This window comes from Delphinapterus leucas, chromosome 12 (genome assembly GCF_059928025.1).
Source record: "Delphinapterus leucas isolate spDelLeu-1000000601 "Yukka" chromosome 12, BTC_Dleu_Yukka2, whole genome shotgun sequence".
NCBI lineage: Eukaryota > Metazoa > Chordata > Mammalia > Artiodactyla > Monodontidae > Delphinapterus > Delphinapterus leucas.
The window spans coordinates 63,945,667-63,961,682 of NC_143140.1; the positions used below are offsets into that span (position 1 = coordinate 63,945,667).

Sequence of the window (16,016 nt, forward strand, 5' to 3'; positions counted from 1 at the left end):
GAAAATTATCAGATGAAGCTGGAGAGAATACAGAGTCAGTTTATAAAGGGCCTTATGAGCTAAACTAATGAGTTTCAACTCTTCCTGAAATCAATAGGGAACTACTAAGAGTTTTAATCAAGAATGTGACACCATCAGATTTGTGTTTTAGTAAAGTTTCTTTAGCAGCAACCTGGAGGGTAGATGGTGACAATTTCAGATGCTCCTGCAGTCTGCAGGAAAACGAGGGGAGGAGCAAGGAGAAGGGAACCATGAGAATGGATAGGAAAGAATGGAGTTGAAAGATATTAAGCATTTTAAAATTGAGGAGCTTTATGATATACTCAATGCAGAGAGTAAGATTTTTTTAAAAAGGAGATCAAAAATGATTCCTTTTTTTTTTTCTTAAAATAACAAAGAATGTGTCAGTGCCATTTACCAAGCTATTGGATACAGGAAGAATGCAGCATAGTTTTTTAGAAAAGATGCTGAGTTCTATTTTGGATGTGCTGTATTAAAGGTACTCTTAGTATCCTTAGCAACCTAGGGAAGCTGTGTAATTGTCAGGCAATTAGTTATGCGTATCTGGGGATTAGCAGAGTTGTGGGGCAGAGATGGATAGCTACAAAGCATCCTCATGTTTTAAATCATTGTACCTTAATAGAGATGAGGAAAACAAAACAGTCATATCTAGAATAAGGTGATCCAAAGCCCTTGAGCAAACAGCAATATTGAAGCAGTATAGAAAAGGAAGAGCCCACAAAGGGAGCTATAAGGAAATAATCAGAGAAAGGAGAAATGAAAAATGGAAATTTTCTGATTAAACTGGAAGCAGGGTGACCAATTAAGTACAATAGTAGTTCAGACAGATGAATGATGGCTTGAAATAAGAGTTGCAGTGGGACTTGACAGTAAGGAATTGCAAAATGAATCCACATGTGATACCACTATACGGTTACTAGAATGTCTAAAATTAAAAAGACTGGACATACCCAGGCCTGGCAAGGATGTCAAGTAAGTGGAATTCTTATACACTGCTGATGAGGATGTAAATTGGAACAGCCACATTGGAAAACAGGTTGGCACTTTCTTCAGAAGTTTAATATAGACCTGTCATATGAAACAACCATTCCACTCCTAAGTATTCACCTAAGATATGTGAAAGCATATATCCATACAGAGACTTGTACCAGAAGGTTCATAGCACCTTTATTTGTGATACTCAAAAAAACAAAAAGTAAATATCCATCAGCAGGTGAATGGATATACAAATTGTTGTACATGCACACAATGGAATAGTATTTAGTGGTTAAAAAAAATGAACGATTAATTTGCACACAAAATGGATTAATAACAAAATAATTGTTCTGATTTAAAGAAGTCAGACAAAAAAGTACATTTATGTGAAATTATGTAGAAAACACAAACTAACATATGGTCACAGAAAGCCGATAGAGGATATTTGTTGACTGGGTTTTGTAGGGAGGGACTGGAAGGAAGGATGACAAAAGGAAACTTTTGGGGTGATGGATATGTTCATTTCTTGACTGTGATCATTTCATGGATGTATAGAGATCTCAAAACTTGTCAAATTGTACATTTTAAATATGGGCAAATTATACTATGTCAATTTTACTTCGATAAAAGTGTTTTTTTAAAAAAAGGACAGAGGGAGTTCCCTGGTGACCTAGTGGTTAGGATTCCAGGCTTTCACTGCTGTGGCTGGGTTCGATCCCTGGTCGGGGAACTGAGATCTTTCAAGCCGTGCAGCGTGGCCAAAAATAAAATAAAAATTGAAGATTATAAAAAATAAATTTAAAAAATTTTAAGAGGGACAGCTATTAGAGTTATTTAGGAGATGAAATTAGTAGGGCTGTTGATTGGTAAGATGTGGAATGGTGAGGAGAAAGGATGACTCTAATTTAGGAGGTTGGGTGGGAGTCTTAGTGCCACCAAATAAAGTAAATAATACAGATCTGGGAGGAAAAAGAGAACCATTTTAATTTGGAATATCAACTGGGGATGTATATAGTGACTCACCTGTTGAATGTGGATTTTTAGGCAAAAATCAGGTCCAGGCATATATATTTCTGAGTTGTCAACATATGGTAAGTAAATATAAACTTGAGCTACCCCGAGAGCTGAAACCTGACAAGTGGCCAAATGAAAGCACATTAGGGAACATCAGCGTTTCAGAAGTGTTCAAAGAAATAGGTCCTGGGGAAGGAGACTGAGAATGACGTTGGAAAGGCAAGAGAAGCTTGGAGAAGTTGGCATTATGGAAGTCAAAGAGGAAAATTCTAGAAGGATGGAAATTTTAACCTCACATACTGCATAGATATGGATTAAGATAAGGATCAAAGGACCCCATTGGGTTTGGTTGTAGGGAGGGCACTGTGGATTTTAGCAAGATCAGAATCCATGGAATAGTGGGATAGGAACTCAAGTAAGGCCATTGCTCCTTTTCAGATACCAGATTAGTTGCTTCATTCTCAGCTAGTTGGTAAAAGCCACTGTCCCTTGAAATTCAAGTACACTCCTTCAGGAGGGATTCCCCACCTTCCCTGAGAGACAGTTAGTGGAACCACAGTCACTAATAGAAGTGCTTCCTATCCCCTCAAGTGCATTGATATGGATGCAAGATTGATCATTTAGATTTTCAGTGGACTAAGAGAGAGAAGAAAAGAATTACCAAAGTAAAAACAATTCCTTTATAACAACTCCTTTATAGCATTGATTATAAAATACTTGTTAAGCCCCTACTCTGTGTCTAGTATTTAATAAAACCCTTATTTCCCTGCTTACCCATAAATGATGTCTGAACTCATCAGCTCTAAAATTTTATGTTAATGGCTATTCTATAAGGGAAAGAAATAGGGCAAGAAATAAAAGCAAGTATTAGCATTCCATAGCAGAACCCACTTCATTGCTATCACTCATAAAGGATAGGGTAGAGTGCTTCCTTTAAATCAGTAAAAATATGCCATCCTCTGTCTCTCTATCAAAGCTAACACTTGGGCCAGTGAGTTTCAGTTCAATTGTGTTTCTGCTTTTTAATCAGTTTTTCTTAGAATGATTTCTAAAAATGCATATATTCACTCAGGGATAAGAAGGAAAGCTACCTCCAGTCTCTGGCTTGCCTGTGATAGAGAGAGAATCTCATTTTCACAGACACCATTAAAATACATACCAGGTCTGTAGAAAAAAAGGCTATTTTCATGTTCCAGTCAACAGCCCTATATGAAAACTTCTTTGCTGATCTGGATAAGAAAGAATATGTATGAAAAAGTTTTTTATTTCAGCCACCAGTCTGGTCAAAAAGATATGTGTGTACGAAATTAATATGTGCTAGAAAGTAATTAATTTTTTAAATCTTAACTTGCTGAATATTTTTTTAATTGGGAACTTATTTTTGAGGTATTTTTTGTTTGTTTATTTTTACAAAATTCTGCTTTGAGGGTTTGAGGTGTTAATAGGTTTAGGTATTTTATTTTGGACATTTTTTATAAGGCAATTATGTTTGGTTTTATTGAAAATACTTCTTTTGAAATGGAAGGACTACAGATTACAATGGAATTTTCAGGTTTGATAGTTCTTTTATTTTTCAAAGAACACTCTTCTAAAAGATGATGAGTTGAGATAAAATAATAATGTTCCAGGGTCAAACAAATTTGGGAACTACTTCGTGCTCTGTGTCCCTCTTTTGGAGCATCACATTACATATTAGCATGTTGAAAGATATGGGCAGCTATAAAATTAAGACATATGTTTAATTTTGCTTAACCCAGTGATTGTCATATTTATTTGACCCAGGAACATCCAAGAAACTAGTGTTCCAAAGAATAAACATTTAGAAATGCCCTTATAATCCATTGGTTCAAGTGGCCATCTTTAGACCCTTGCTAATCCAGATCTTATATCAGGCAAAGATTTAGAGGCCAAATTTGTCATGTTAATGAACCAATGCCTCAATATGCATCAAGGATCCAAAATATATTTAGCAGTTAAAGGCTGGGCCTGGGCAAATATTATGGTGAGAAAGCACATAATTCAGGAGGAGCCTAGCTTGACTCTTAAGAATGAAGAGGGTAAAATCAATGAGATAAAGTGTTCCCATCTGCTCTCTGAACAAAGCAGTTTAAACAGAGAAGAGCCTCTCTTTTTCCCTTTTTCCTTTCTATTTCTGAATTCTTATCCTCATCATACTGGAAGAACCTTTAGAGACCTGAGAGAAAAGCAATAAGGCATGAAGACTGTACCTCTCTCAAAACAGGCAGCATCCCCTAACTATAATGTAATTTACAATGGATGTGGATCCCATCATCTTGCAAAACAAACATTCCCATCTCTCCACTTCCATGCACAGCCATCTTATCAACATCACTCTGTGGATGAGCTTAAACCCCAGTACTTCTGTGGATACTGAAATTTACAGAAGGAACCACAAATTCTGTATATTTCTAATTAATAATCTAATTTCTAATTAGATATTTATCTTAGCATTAGTTAATTATATTACCCTATTTTCTAACTACCTATCTATATTATGGAAAACTATGTCAACTGGTTCTCTGCTGTCCATCTACACTTCTTTCTTTTAACTTGATTAGTTTACCTTCACTGGTGTTCAGGCTGTTATTTTCGTGCTTTCTTTGTGGATCCTTTAACAACGTATTTATTGATGTTATTGTCATTTCTGCAATTATTAAATAGCTGTATATAGTATATGTGCTTGAGAAAGTCAATGTTAATTTGAGAATTAAAGTAAATTTATCTTGAAGGAACAGCGATGATATAGATGTGGTTGGTATTGTGCAAATAAAAAGTGAAACTTCCTCTTTCCTTTGCAGCCAACATATCAATTGTGGATATAGATACTAACCAGGAGGAGAACATAGCAACTTCATCTCCTGGAAACAACTTCGGTCTTGACTTGAAAGCAGATGACAAAATATATTTTGGTGGTCTGCCAACACTGAGAAATTTGAGGTAATTTGGTGTATATTTAGAGCTAAGGATTAAGTTTTAATTAAATGGCCACTGTGCTCACTAGAGTTCTGAAGTTTAATTACAACAGGAATGACATAACCTTTAGTTGCAGAAAGGCCTAATCTAAAAATTCATGTTGCATGTTACAATAACACCACCAGGATTTAAAAACTAAAGATTAATTTGATATCTTTGTTGAAGAGATGGATGGGAATTACTGTTTCCCTTACAGTCACCGGTTGAAAAGAATTATAAAAGTTATTAAAGGTAGAAACTGGAGTTGAATGTAATTGCCTTTCTCCTTGCACATTCACTGGAGATAATGGTGCACTGACATTGCTTAGTGGTCTGAAAATTAGTCAGTGTTCCAGGACACTGTGAGTATAACCTATTTTATGGCTAAGCACAAGCAATGATAATAGTTTTGGAACTTTTCCATATGCCTGATGCTAAAGTGGTATTAGTTATTCTCGTGCCCATGTCAACATTTTTTAAAATTTCACGTATGTTTTTTAGAGAGCAGATAGGGAGATATATTTAGCTCGTAGTTTAACTAGTTCAAAAAATTAATAGAAGTAACTAAAAAGTGTCAGAAAATATTTCATGTGGTATTTAATTAGTTTCCTTCTTGTTATAAAACAACCTATAAGAAATACAAGTTATAGAGTATTTGGTGCTCAATAAATGTTAATTAAATCTAATTAGAATGGGATGAATTGATGTGGCTAACCCGTAAGAGTTTACTATAAATACAGACCACCATGTTTTTAATTTTTGTTTTGTTAAGTTTGTTACCTTTTGATGGTTGCAAAAGTCCTGTCTAGGTGTTTCTACTCTAAAAAGAGGCATTACGATAGGAAGGGTCTCAGAATAACTGAAAAGTACGGTGGTCAATTATTTTCATATTTCTCAAATGAGCAGTGGAAATTCAGTCTCATTTTATGATAGTGAGTATTCAGACAGAGGTTTGCTACTCTCTGTGTCTAAATCGTAAACCAGGCACCTGTCCAGTTACCAGTCTATCAGGGTATAAGTTGATAAGCTTTAATGGTGCAGATAAACTGGCTCTGCATTCGTCTACGTGATATTGCATTTGTATTAGGATTGTAGATTTAAAGTGTCTGGTCAGAAAAATCACTGCAGATTAAATGTATTTGAATAGTGGCATAGTTATTACTCCAAAGTCCATTTATCCATTCAACAGGTGTTTGATGAGCATCTATCAATACTATGTTTCAGGTACTATTTAAATACTAGGGATCCAGCAAATTGTTCAAGGCTAAGATTTACTTTGCAAGATCACTAACTAAATTCTCTAGGAGTGAATTAAATGTACCCAGAATAAGGCTATCCAAAGGTGGCTTCATTTATCCTTGTGATAATGTAGCTTTAATTACCATAAAGTGATTTTTAGGAATTATCTACAAAAGTGTATATGTTAACTTCATTGAGATGGGTTTATGTATTAGTTTGCAGACTACATACCTGATGAGTCTTTACTGCCAAGATATTTTTACTCTCACAGTACAGCATTTCATAATTATAATATTTCTATGGCATGGCACATTATTTCAAAACAGCCTTTAGACATATATTTGTGACTAGTCAAGGAGCCATGCATTCATAGTTAGCTGTAATTTTGCCTACAAACAGGATCTTAATATGATAAAGTACAAAAGATGTAATGAACATGAATTATTTTTATGTATGTTAAGTTCAAATTAAGTTCAAAGAGGCAATAAGCTCTCCTTACAGGCTACTCATGAACACTACAGCATAGCAACACTTGGGCATTTTCCCATTTGTAAGAATGATAAATATGAGTGCTTTAAATTCAATTCCAAAATTAAAATTTTCCAAGAGAATAGTGTGGGAGATGGTCACCGTTGGGCTCTATTTTCACTGTAGTCAAGGGTATATGTCTGTTTTCTTTTCTGTTGGTGTTTTATATTCCTTTCCTTTGTAGATCTCTATGAAATGCTTTCTTTTTTAAAAGATTTATGATTAAGGTTTATTATTTTACTAAATGAAAATGCAATTATAAGTAAATCATTTTTTTTCTCTTCCCTTTGACCTAGTATGAAAGCAAGGTAAAATTTAAATTTATGCATGCCTTCTTCAAGTGCATGGGTTGGGTAAATGTGGCTTCTTAGATAAAGCAGTGATGCAGAAGCAGAGTGACACCTATGCAGCTTTATTCACAGTACATTTCACGAACAAGTAGTGCATTCTGAGATAGTTCTCATGCTGCCCTTTGCTTATAAAAATGCTGCTGCTTCCCCACCATCACTGCAATTTGACTTGTTCACCAGCCGTGATGACAAAGCGGCTCTGCTTATTTGTTCAACCGCCCACGCACAGCGCCGCCAGGTGCACACATGCAGCAGCACACGCTAAGGGCAGCTGGCCAGGTTTATGGGCGAAATCTAGCTCCGGGGAACAAACTGGTCTCTTGGGTTGAACCTCAGACTCTGGTCTCCCAGGTACCGTACTGTCTGCTGAACAATCAACCTGTGCTCCCAAATGCGTACTACCGCCTGGTTGCTTTTTGCTAGCCTGCAAATATGCAAGCGTTAACATGGCCCTTGCACCTCTTGACAAAGCTGCTTCTTTCTTGCCATGTTTATTTAGAATTTAGCTATGGAGTCAGTATTTCTCTGGAAATACTATATGTAAAACAAGTGTTTGCATTAATGACGAGGAAGCTTGCGGACAGTCATCCTAGCTTCTCAGGAGCATTTCAGTTCCTATTTGTAGGCAGGAGGTTTTAGCGTGGAAGTTGTAAGCAGCAGGCCTCCGTAAGTGGCTGATCAAACTCTGGCTAGAGCTACAGCTGAGTGTTTTGGTATTTCAAAACCTAGTGGTGCCAAATTTCCCGAAAGGACATAATGAAGCTGAGCTGATCTAAGAAATTTTTAAAGCAAAGGCTAGACTTTTAATACCAGAAACCAGACTATATAGAAATGAAAGTGTGAAAAAAACAATCCAAGTTGTTTAATCATGATACAGTTATAAGACCAATCAAGTGCTGTTTGCTGAGATGGCTGAAAAGCAGAGGCTGGCTTTCAGTGAAAATATATGCTAATAAAACTCTGGAATGACATTGTGTAGCTTTGTAATTTTGTCTCTGAGGCAAACAGAGGAAACAGTGGCCTGTGGTTTTCATTAGGAATCTGATCACCATATGTGATTACTTATACCCTGTGATTTTCATAATGTCAAGCTTGCTAAATCATTGTGTTTTGAAATGTATTTCCCTGAAACAATGTATTCCCTTTGTATTTCCCTGAAACAATGAAGCGTATAACTTGTAGGAGTGATTTATTTTATTGATAAGACCTCTGAGAAACTTGTGATAAATCAGTCTTCCTCTAAGCGAACATGGAAGCAAATGAACACTGAGAATGAAGTCCACCCATTTCCTTTACTTTATACAAGAAGAATATAAGCAAGATTCTCACTCTCCAGTTGGCATGTGTTTTGTAATAACCAGCTAATTGAACAGAAGGGGAAGACCTTGGGAACAAGTGGAAATGATCAAAGAAAATAAAACAGTCCCAGAGAGAGAGAAACAAATAGAACAAATTCCCAGCATGACATAAATCACCTGATACGCACTCCCAGGGTCTGATTTGCTTTCCTACCTGTTTGTCCTCATGTCATGTGTTTTTTATTAAGACAAAAAAAGGAATCCTGCCATCATGGGACAGTGAGGAGAGAATTAATCATTGTCCAAATAAATATAATATCTTGGTGTTGATTGGACAGTTTTTAGAGTTGCTTATTAACATAAAAAAAAGTGTTACTTTTTCTATTGTTGTTGACCTGCATTATTCAATATGGTAACCACTAGCCACAGTGGCTATTTAAATTTAAATTAAAGAAAATTTTTTTTAAAATGGAACTTCCCTGGTGGTCCAGTGGTTAAGACTCCATACTCCCAATGCAGGGAGCACGGGTTCGATCCCGGGTTGGGGAACTAAGACCCTGCATGCCGCACGGTGCCGCCAAATAAATAAATAAATAAATAACAATAAAAATTCAGTTTCTCATTGGCACAAGCTACTTTTCAAGTGCCAGCAGCCATATATGGCTACTAATTACTGATTTGGACAGTGCAGAAAAGAATATTTCCATCATCACAGAAAGTTCTACTGGACAGTGCTGCTATAGATGAAAGAGGTGTCATCACCATTAATATCCTGCTAGCTTATGTTTATTGAGCACTTACTACGTGCTAGCAAGTTTATCCCTTTTTAAGAAGTAGTGAGCAAAAAGTAAACATTCAAGTGTCATTTGGGTACTGAAGCCATTTTCAACCTTATTGGAAAAATTAAATGTATGTTTCGCGACTCTGGTTGCTTTATTTTGTTACTGCTGCAATACAGAATAAGGACTTTAGGGTCAATCTGTAAACTTAATCTTAAAGTATCTTTTTTTTAGACTATGTAATCCAAAAGAATGTTTCTCAGGTTTTATTTGACTTAAAATCTTTAAAGAGAAATATGACATTATCTTATTCTTCAGCTAACTACCCCCCCAAAAAAAGTCTCAATGAAAATATTATCTTTTCAAAATCAATGTTTCCAGATATTTTTTTAATTTTGAGCAAGATTTTATTTAACTTTGTCAGTATGTAGTTTGATTATGCTGTCCCATACAAGTTCTGCCCTTTGTTGGAAAAAAAGAAACACATTTCATTATGCATATGAAGCACTTCATAAGAAGTCAGTTAATTCCTGTACCTTGTATTTAAATGCAATAGGTGAGATTATTTTTTTAAAGGAGAGGAAGAAGAACTACATAAAGACTCCTTGTGCAGGATGGTGCTCATATCCACTTATCCAACCAGTAGCTAATGGAAGCATAGTTTGCTGGGTGCATATGTGTGTGTGTGCACAGTCTGAGAGACGTGCCTGCCTGTGCAGTAATTTGGGAAGCATAGTTTGCTGGGTACATGTGTGCACGTGTGCACAGTCTGAGAGACGTGCCTGCCTGTGCAGCAATTTGGGAAGCATAGTTTGCTGGGTGCATGTGTGCACGTGTGACAGAATTTGGGAAGCATAGTTTGCTGGGTGCATGTGTGCGCGTGTGCACAGTCTGAGAGACGTGCCTGCCTGTGCAGCACTTTGCTCCATGTGGCTTTCATCCACTAGGCACACACACTATACCGCCATTGCCCTAATGATATTGCTTTTGTTTTCCATTTAACTTTTCAACAGGCCGGAAGTAAATTTGAAGAAATATTCTGGCTGCCTCAGAGATATTGAAATTTCAAGAACTCCATATAATATACTTAGCAGCCCTGATTATGTTGGTGTTACCAAAGGATGTTCACTGGAGGTTGGTCTCTTCTTAATGACTTCCTAAATACATTCATATCAGATTTCACTTACTTAGGTTGGGTCTATTACAGGGACCAGTCCTTGTTAATATATTTTAAATTCCTACTGACCCTAGTCTTAGCTATGCATAAATGATAAAGCAAGATGGAAGTACTTCTATAAGTTTTCATGATCAGCTGAACTCAGGAGAACAGAATTATAGAGACCCCAAATTGTGAACAAGTTTCCCACACGTACAGCACTTCATAGCATGTATTTTTAATATGAATCTCTTTTCTGGCTCCTTCTTCCTTTCCCACGCTACTTATCTCTTTTCCTCATTTTTGTCATCTATATTAGATTTAGTTTATCTTCATGTATTTTATATAGCTTTATTAGTAGCCTTAAATTATTTTTCTGAAATGTGTCAGGTGTTTACACAAATAGCAAGTAATAGTTTACACCATGATCATTAGTGCATAGAATCTTGTTCACAGCTTAGAAGTCAAACCTCCTTTTCTTTGAAAATGGCACATAGTGGGAACCATCTACAAAGACTTGGCTTTGACGGGACTGCAAAGTCCCCTGTTATCAGGTATCTTCAGTATCTTTTCTTTATTGCCAAAGCAGCCCAGAAGCTTCCTGATACCACTTGACTATTTTGCATTGACTCTTCAGTAGAGGCTGATCCATAGGAGAGAGGAACACAGGTCACAGCGCTGCTCTCTTATTATATCTGTAAACAAGATCCAACAGTCATCAGCAAATATTAGTAAAAGTTTTATGGGAATTCTAAAAGTGATGAGTTTGTTTTAAAAAGAAAATGTCAAATATATCATACTTACAAATATTTAATTACCCTGATGTGACACAACTATTCATTTTAGCTGCTTCCTCCAATTAAGATTATGTTAAAGCATTGTGATAGGAGATGAAGGGATTTGGGGAAAAAGAAAAAGTAAATCACCACTGAGCCATGAGGTTAAAGACTGAAACAGAACTTTCAGGGTCTTCGCTGTGCCTAGTTACAGTCTCCAAGTTGGAATTAGCCATAGACGTCCACCCTGAGAAGCTTGGGAATGAGGACAAAGGAAGTACATACAGAATCAAATCTCTAAGAATCCATACTAGCCTCTTTTTACTCAGAGTTTTAATCTTCCAAAGCCTAACTCTCATCCACATGCAAAAGATATATACATGAGGATGGAAAACTGTCCAGAAAAGGGATAGCCTGTATGTGCGGAAATGATGATTCTGTAAAGGCACTTTTCAATAACTGGGAATTATTTGCAACTAAAATATGATGCAGAAAGTTCAATATTTGATAAATATTGAAAAGTCTGCACAGTAGTTTTATCTGAAGTATCCAAAATTCTATGGTTTGAAAACTGGAATCAAAAACAGATTATACATTTTTACAACACATTTAACTGGGCCTGAAACACTGTGGAGGAAAATAACGTGCATTAAAGGATCCCTTGTTTTCACTCCAGCCAAATCCAGGACTTTTTAAATGAATGTTTTAAGCACTCCAAATGCCCGACTCCATGGCCGTGCTTAAATAAGTCCTAGCACATTCATACAATGGAATGACCTCCTGCCATTATAAGTGATGATGAGATCTGTGTTTACTGACAGAGAGATATCCTCCACATGTGAAGTGAGAAAGAGAAGTTACAAATGAACGTGCCTGTCATGATTCAGTTTAAATATAGACAGGAGGAGCGAGGAAGAGGGCAGGTGTAAAAGATAAAGTGAGTGAATGAAAACATGCATGCATGCGTGAATGAATGGATTAGAAAAAGCTATATGCTTCTACACAGCTTTGGAATGGGGGTGATTTTTACTTTCTCCCTTTTGCACTTTGTTACCGTTTAAAATGTTACTGTTTTAATTTTATTATCAGCAAGGACAATGATACTACTTTCATTTTGAGAAGAAAACCAAACTAAGAAATATTTGGTTTATTTATTTTTAAGATATAGATCGTATCTGATTTTTTAAAAATTCCGCTAGAGTGTCTTTATATACTTGAGAGCAGCAAACATCTTTACCTTGGGCTCTTCACTGAGGAAGAATGCAGACAGAGACCATGGTCAGACTCAGCTATAAAACATAAGCAGTTAGTTGGTAGGTGGTATTCCAGGGATCAGTTAAGAGAGTTTTCAAGGGAGACTTAGCAAGACAGATTTAAACCAAAAGAAAATGTTACCTGTCAGTGATAACCTTTTATATTTCAAAGCAAAAGTTCTAGAATAAAATCAGAGGCCCAAATTTTTATTTTAACTCAAACTGCTCAGAAAATTCAGTTACAGCTAGAAATAATATTTCTTTGGTTGCTCTTAAGCTCTCCATGTAACTGTGGGTTTTTATGTGTTCTAAAATGACACTGTATTTCATAGTAACGTTGAGTGCATTGAGGAGGGTGAGTGAGATGGAGAAATTAATTTAAATGTTCATTTCTAATGCTTTCTTCCCTTCTTTCCTTTTACCCAAAGAACGTTTACACAGTTAGCTTCCCGAAGCCTGGTTTTGTAGAGCTGTCCCCTGTGCCTATTGATGTAGGAACAGAAATCAACCTGTCCTTCAGCACCAAGAATGAGTCTGGTATTATTCTCTTGGGAAGTGGAGGGACACCAGCGCCACCTAGGAGAAAACGAAGGCAAACTGGACAGGTACCCTCACATGTAGCTGATAATGCATTTTCCCTAATGCTTATATAAAATAATTATTTTATAGAGACTCAGGTGAAGCATTTACAGTTTATAAATTGTTTTTATATTTTTTGATTTGCATCATTTATTTCCACTGTCATCTTCTTAGGACACTTCCTATCTCCACTAGGATTTTCCTGTTGGTCAGTTCTAGGTGCAGACACACCTGTATTTACATCCATATTTCATATGGGTTTTGCATATACAAAGAGAGAAAGCTTAAAATACATTCACATTGTGTTAATCTTCTCTCTAAATCCAATTTCCTACCAGATCTGTAGATAACCAGATGGAGTCCCTTAAATTTAAATTTAAATTTAAATTTTTTTAGGATCAGCTTCCCATTTTCACTAGCTAATGTGATGCAGTCTGTTGGAGCCTAACCTGCTGCACCCTCTCTGGACAGAGAGAAGGCAGAGAATGGACCTGGGCAGGAGAAGGTGAAGAGAACACAACCAACACAGGCATGGACACTAGTGACATTAAAATAAAGCCTACACAGTGTCTGTTTTGTAGGGCTGTGAGCTTTAGTTTTCATACCCCCTAGCCATTTGATTCTGTTAAAAGCTGTCTCTTCGTTGTCCTGATCTAGGCACCATTAACTCTTTACTGCATGGATATTCCTCCAATACTTTCAGTCACATTTTTAAAGGTATACATTTTTCCATTTAATCTCATTTTTCTCAGTGAAAGCATTCCTAGGAATTACCAGTATGCCATGGCCAAAGCACAGAGTGCTTTACAAATATAGCCTTAAATATGCATGCATTCTTGTAAATCAGGTTGTGTTGTTTGTAATTATACGTTTTTTAAAATCACTTTTAGCATTTAAAATTTAGTCATGGGTAGTCATATAATAATACCATTTTCTTCCCCCACAAAAAAAATAAACACTAAACAAAATATGGTTGACCCTTGAACAACACAAGTTTGAAGTGCACAGGTCCAGATATGCACGGGTTTTATTCAATAGTAAATATAACAGTACCACATGATCCGAGGTTGGTTGAAACTGAGGATGCAGAACATCTGATACGGAGGAACTGCGTATAAGGAGGGCTGACTATAATTTATACTCAGATTTTTGACTGTGCGGAGGGTCAGCACCCCGTGTTGTTCAAAGGTCAGCTGTATTGGCAAATAAAATCCAAAGATGCATTACCATGAGTAATTTGCAATATCTCAGGAATACAAAGGTGGCTTGGTATTAGAAAATCTAAAATCATATAATCACTTTGATAAATGCAGAGAAAACTTTTGGTAAAACTTAACAACCATTCCTGATTAAAAACAACAACAAAAAAAGACTTGATAAACTAAGAACAGGATGGGGCTTCTTGATAGGAAAACATTATAAACATTTTCTATGAAATCAAGCCCAAGAAAAGATGAATATTATCACTGTATCAGTCTTAGCCGATACGATAACAAAAGAACAAGTAAATATAGTACAAGAACAAGTATATAATTTAAGAATAAATATAACAAAACAAATGTAAGGCCTATATGGAAAAAATTACAAAACTTATTGAAAAATTACATCAGACTACTTATTAAAGTCAACATGTTAATGGAAAGACTCAGTGTTAAAAATATATCAGTTCTCCACAAAGTGATATGTAGATTCACCTTCAATGAAAATACCACCTTATCTTTTTGTAAATCAGGACAAGCTAATTCTAAAATTTATATCAAAGATCGAAAGCCCAAGAAACTCCTGAAATAGAAGAATAAGTTGGTGGACTGTCCTAGCAGATATCAGCACATTAGAAGCTAGAGTTTTGAACCATGGGAGTATGGTGTTAATTCATGGATAACTGTGTCAGTGGAACAGAATAGAGAGCCAAGTATAGATGGAAACAACATTTGGCAATAGGTGGCATTGCACATCATTAGGGAAAAAGTGGCCCTTTCAGTGAATGATTCTGGGGCAATTGGTTATCCATACAGAAAAAAATGAACTGATTTCTACTTCATGCCAGACAGAAAAATAAATTCCCAATGAATTAAAGCCTTACATATGAAAGGAAAAAAGTTTTAAAAGTTTAGAAGAAAATATAAAAGGATAACCTTTGACCTTAGGGAAGAAAAGGATTTCTTTGGGAAGAAAAAAAAAACCAAAAATATTTTTTGAAGAGTAGAGGGAGAAAAAGTGGTATTTTATCTCATATTTTACTATGCATAAGCACTGAATAAATATAAAATATAACTTCTCTTAATGCCTTTATGTTTTAATCATAAAAATTAAATTATTTTCTCACTGCTACAAATGATAAGCTAGTTATAATAAGAGGGCCAGATCAAACATTCTGAAATAGGTTTCACTAAAGGATATGTGTTTCCTAGGTCACAGTCAAATAATTAAGCACCAGCCATCGTTTTCAGATTTCTCCTCATCAGAACTAAATAAATGGACTTGAGTCATCAGCTTTCAGGATAGTTCTTAAAATAAAACGTGTTCCCATTAAAACAATTAAAATGAGAAAATATTAAGCACTATAGTACAAAGTAAATTAGAAATAACATGTTAATGTTTCAACATTTTAATGATAATGAGTATCTAGTTTTTAAAATTTCATTGTCAATGCTATCTGAAAGAGGAAACAATGTTAAACAGTTCATGTCTGTCGTAGAATCAATACTGGTTAAATGACATACTTTATTCTTCAAAGCTACCAGTTGTGATGCCCATAGGGTCATTTGTGATAATGTTCTGCTAAAGGGGTTTGAGAACTCAGTCAGCTAAAAAAATTTTAATTGAGTAGATGGCAGCTGCCCCTTTTGATGAAGGGCAAGCACTAATCCAGATCCTCTGGCCATTTTGTGGTGGACACGACGCGGCACAGACGATTTTGTAAGTTATTGGAGACGTTATGATGTTTGAATGAAACCATCTCCACTACCTCAGGTGACTCGCAGGGGACCAAGTGATCACCGTGTATCAGGTGCCACCCCCCTGCTCCACAAGAAAGGGAGCAAGCGTGGCGTCAGCTTTGGGGACAAGGACTGC

The 16,016-nt window shown here is 36.0% G+C and overlaps 1 protein-coding gene across 1 annotated transcript in view; it reads left to right on the forward strand.

Annotated features, from left to right (window-relative positions):
- Positions 1-16,016, forward strand: part of LAMA2 (laminin subunit alpha 2) — a 610,905-nt gene that overhangs the window by 559,146 nt on the left and 35,743 nt on the right. Inside the window, exons 52-55 of the mRNA XM_089921992.1 lie at positions 4,830-4,968; positions 7,047-7,058; positions 10,191-10,311; positions 12,791-12,967. Coding sequence (XP_089778118.1) covers positions 4,830-4,968; positions 7,047-7,058; positions 10,191-10,311; positions 12,791-12,967 — 449 coding nt within the window. The remainder of the gene's footprint in view (positions 1-4,829; positions 4,969-7,046; positions 7,059-10,190; positions 10,312-12,790; positions 12,968-16,016) is intronic.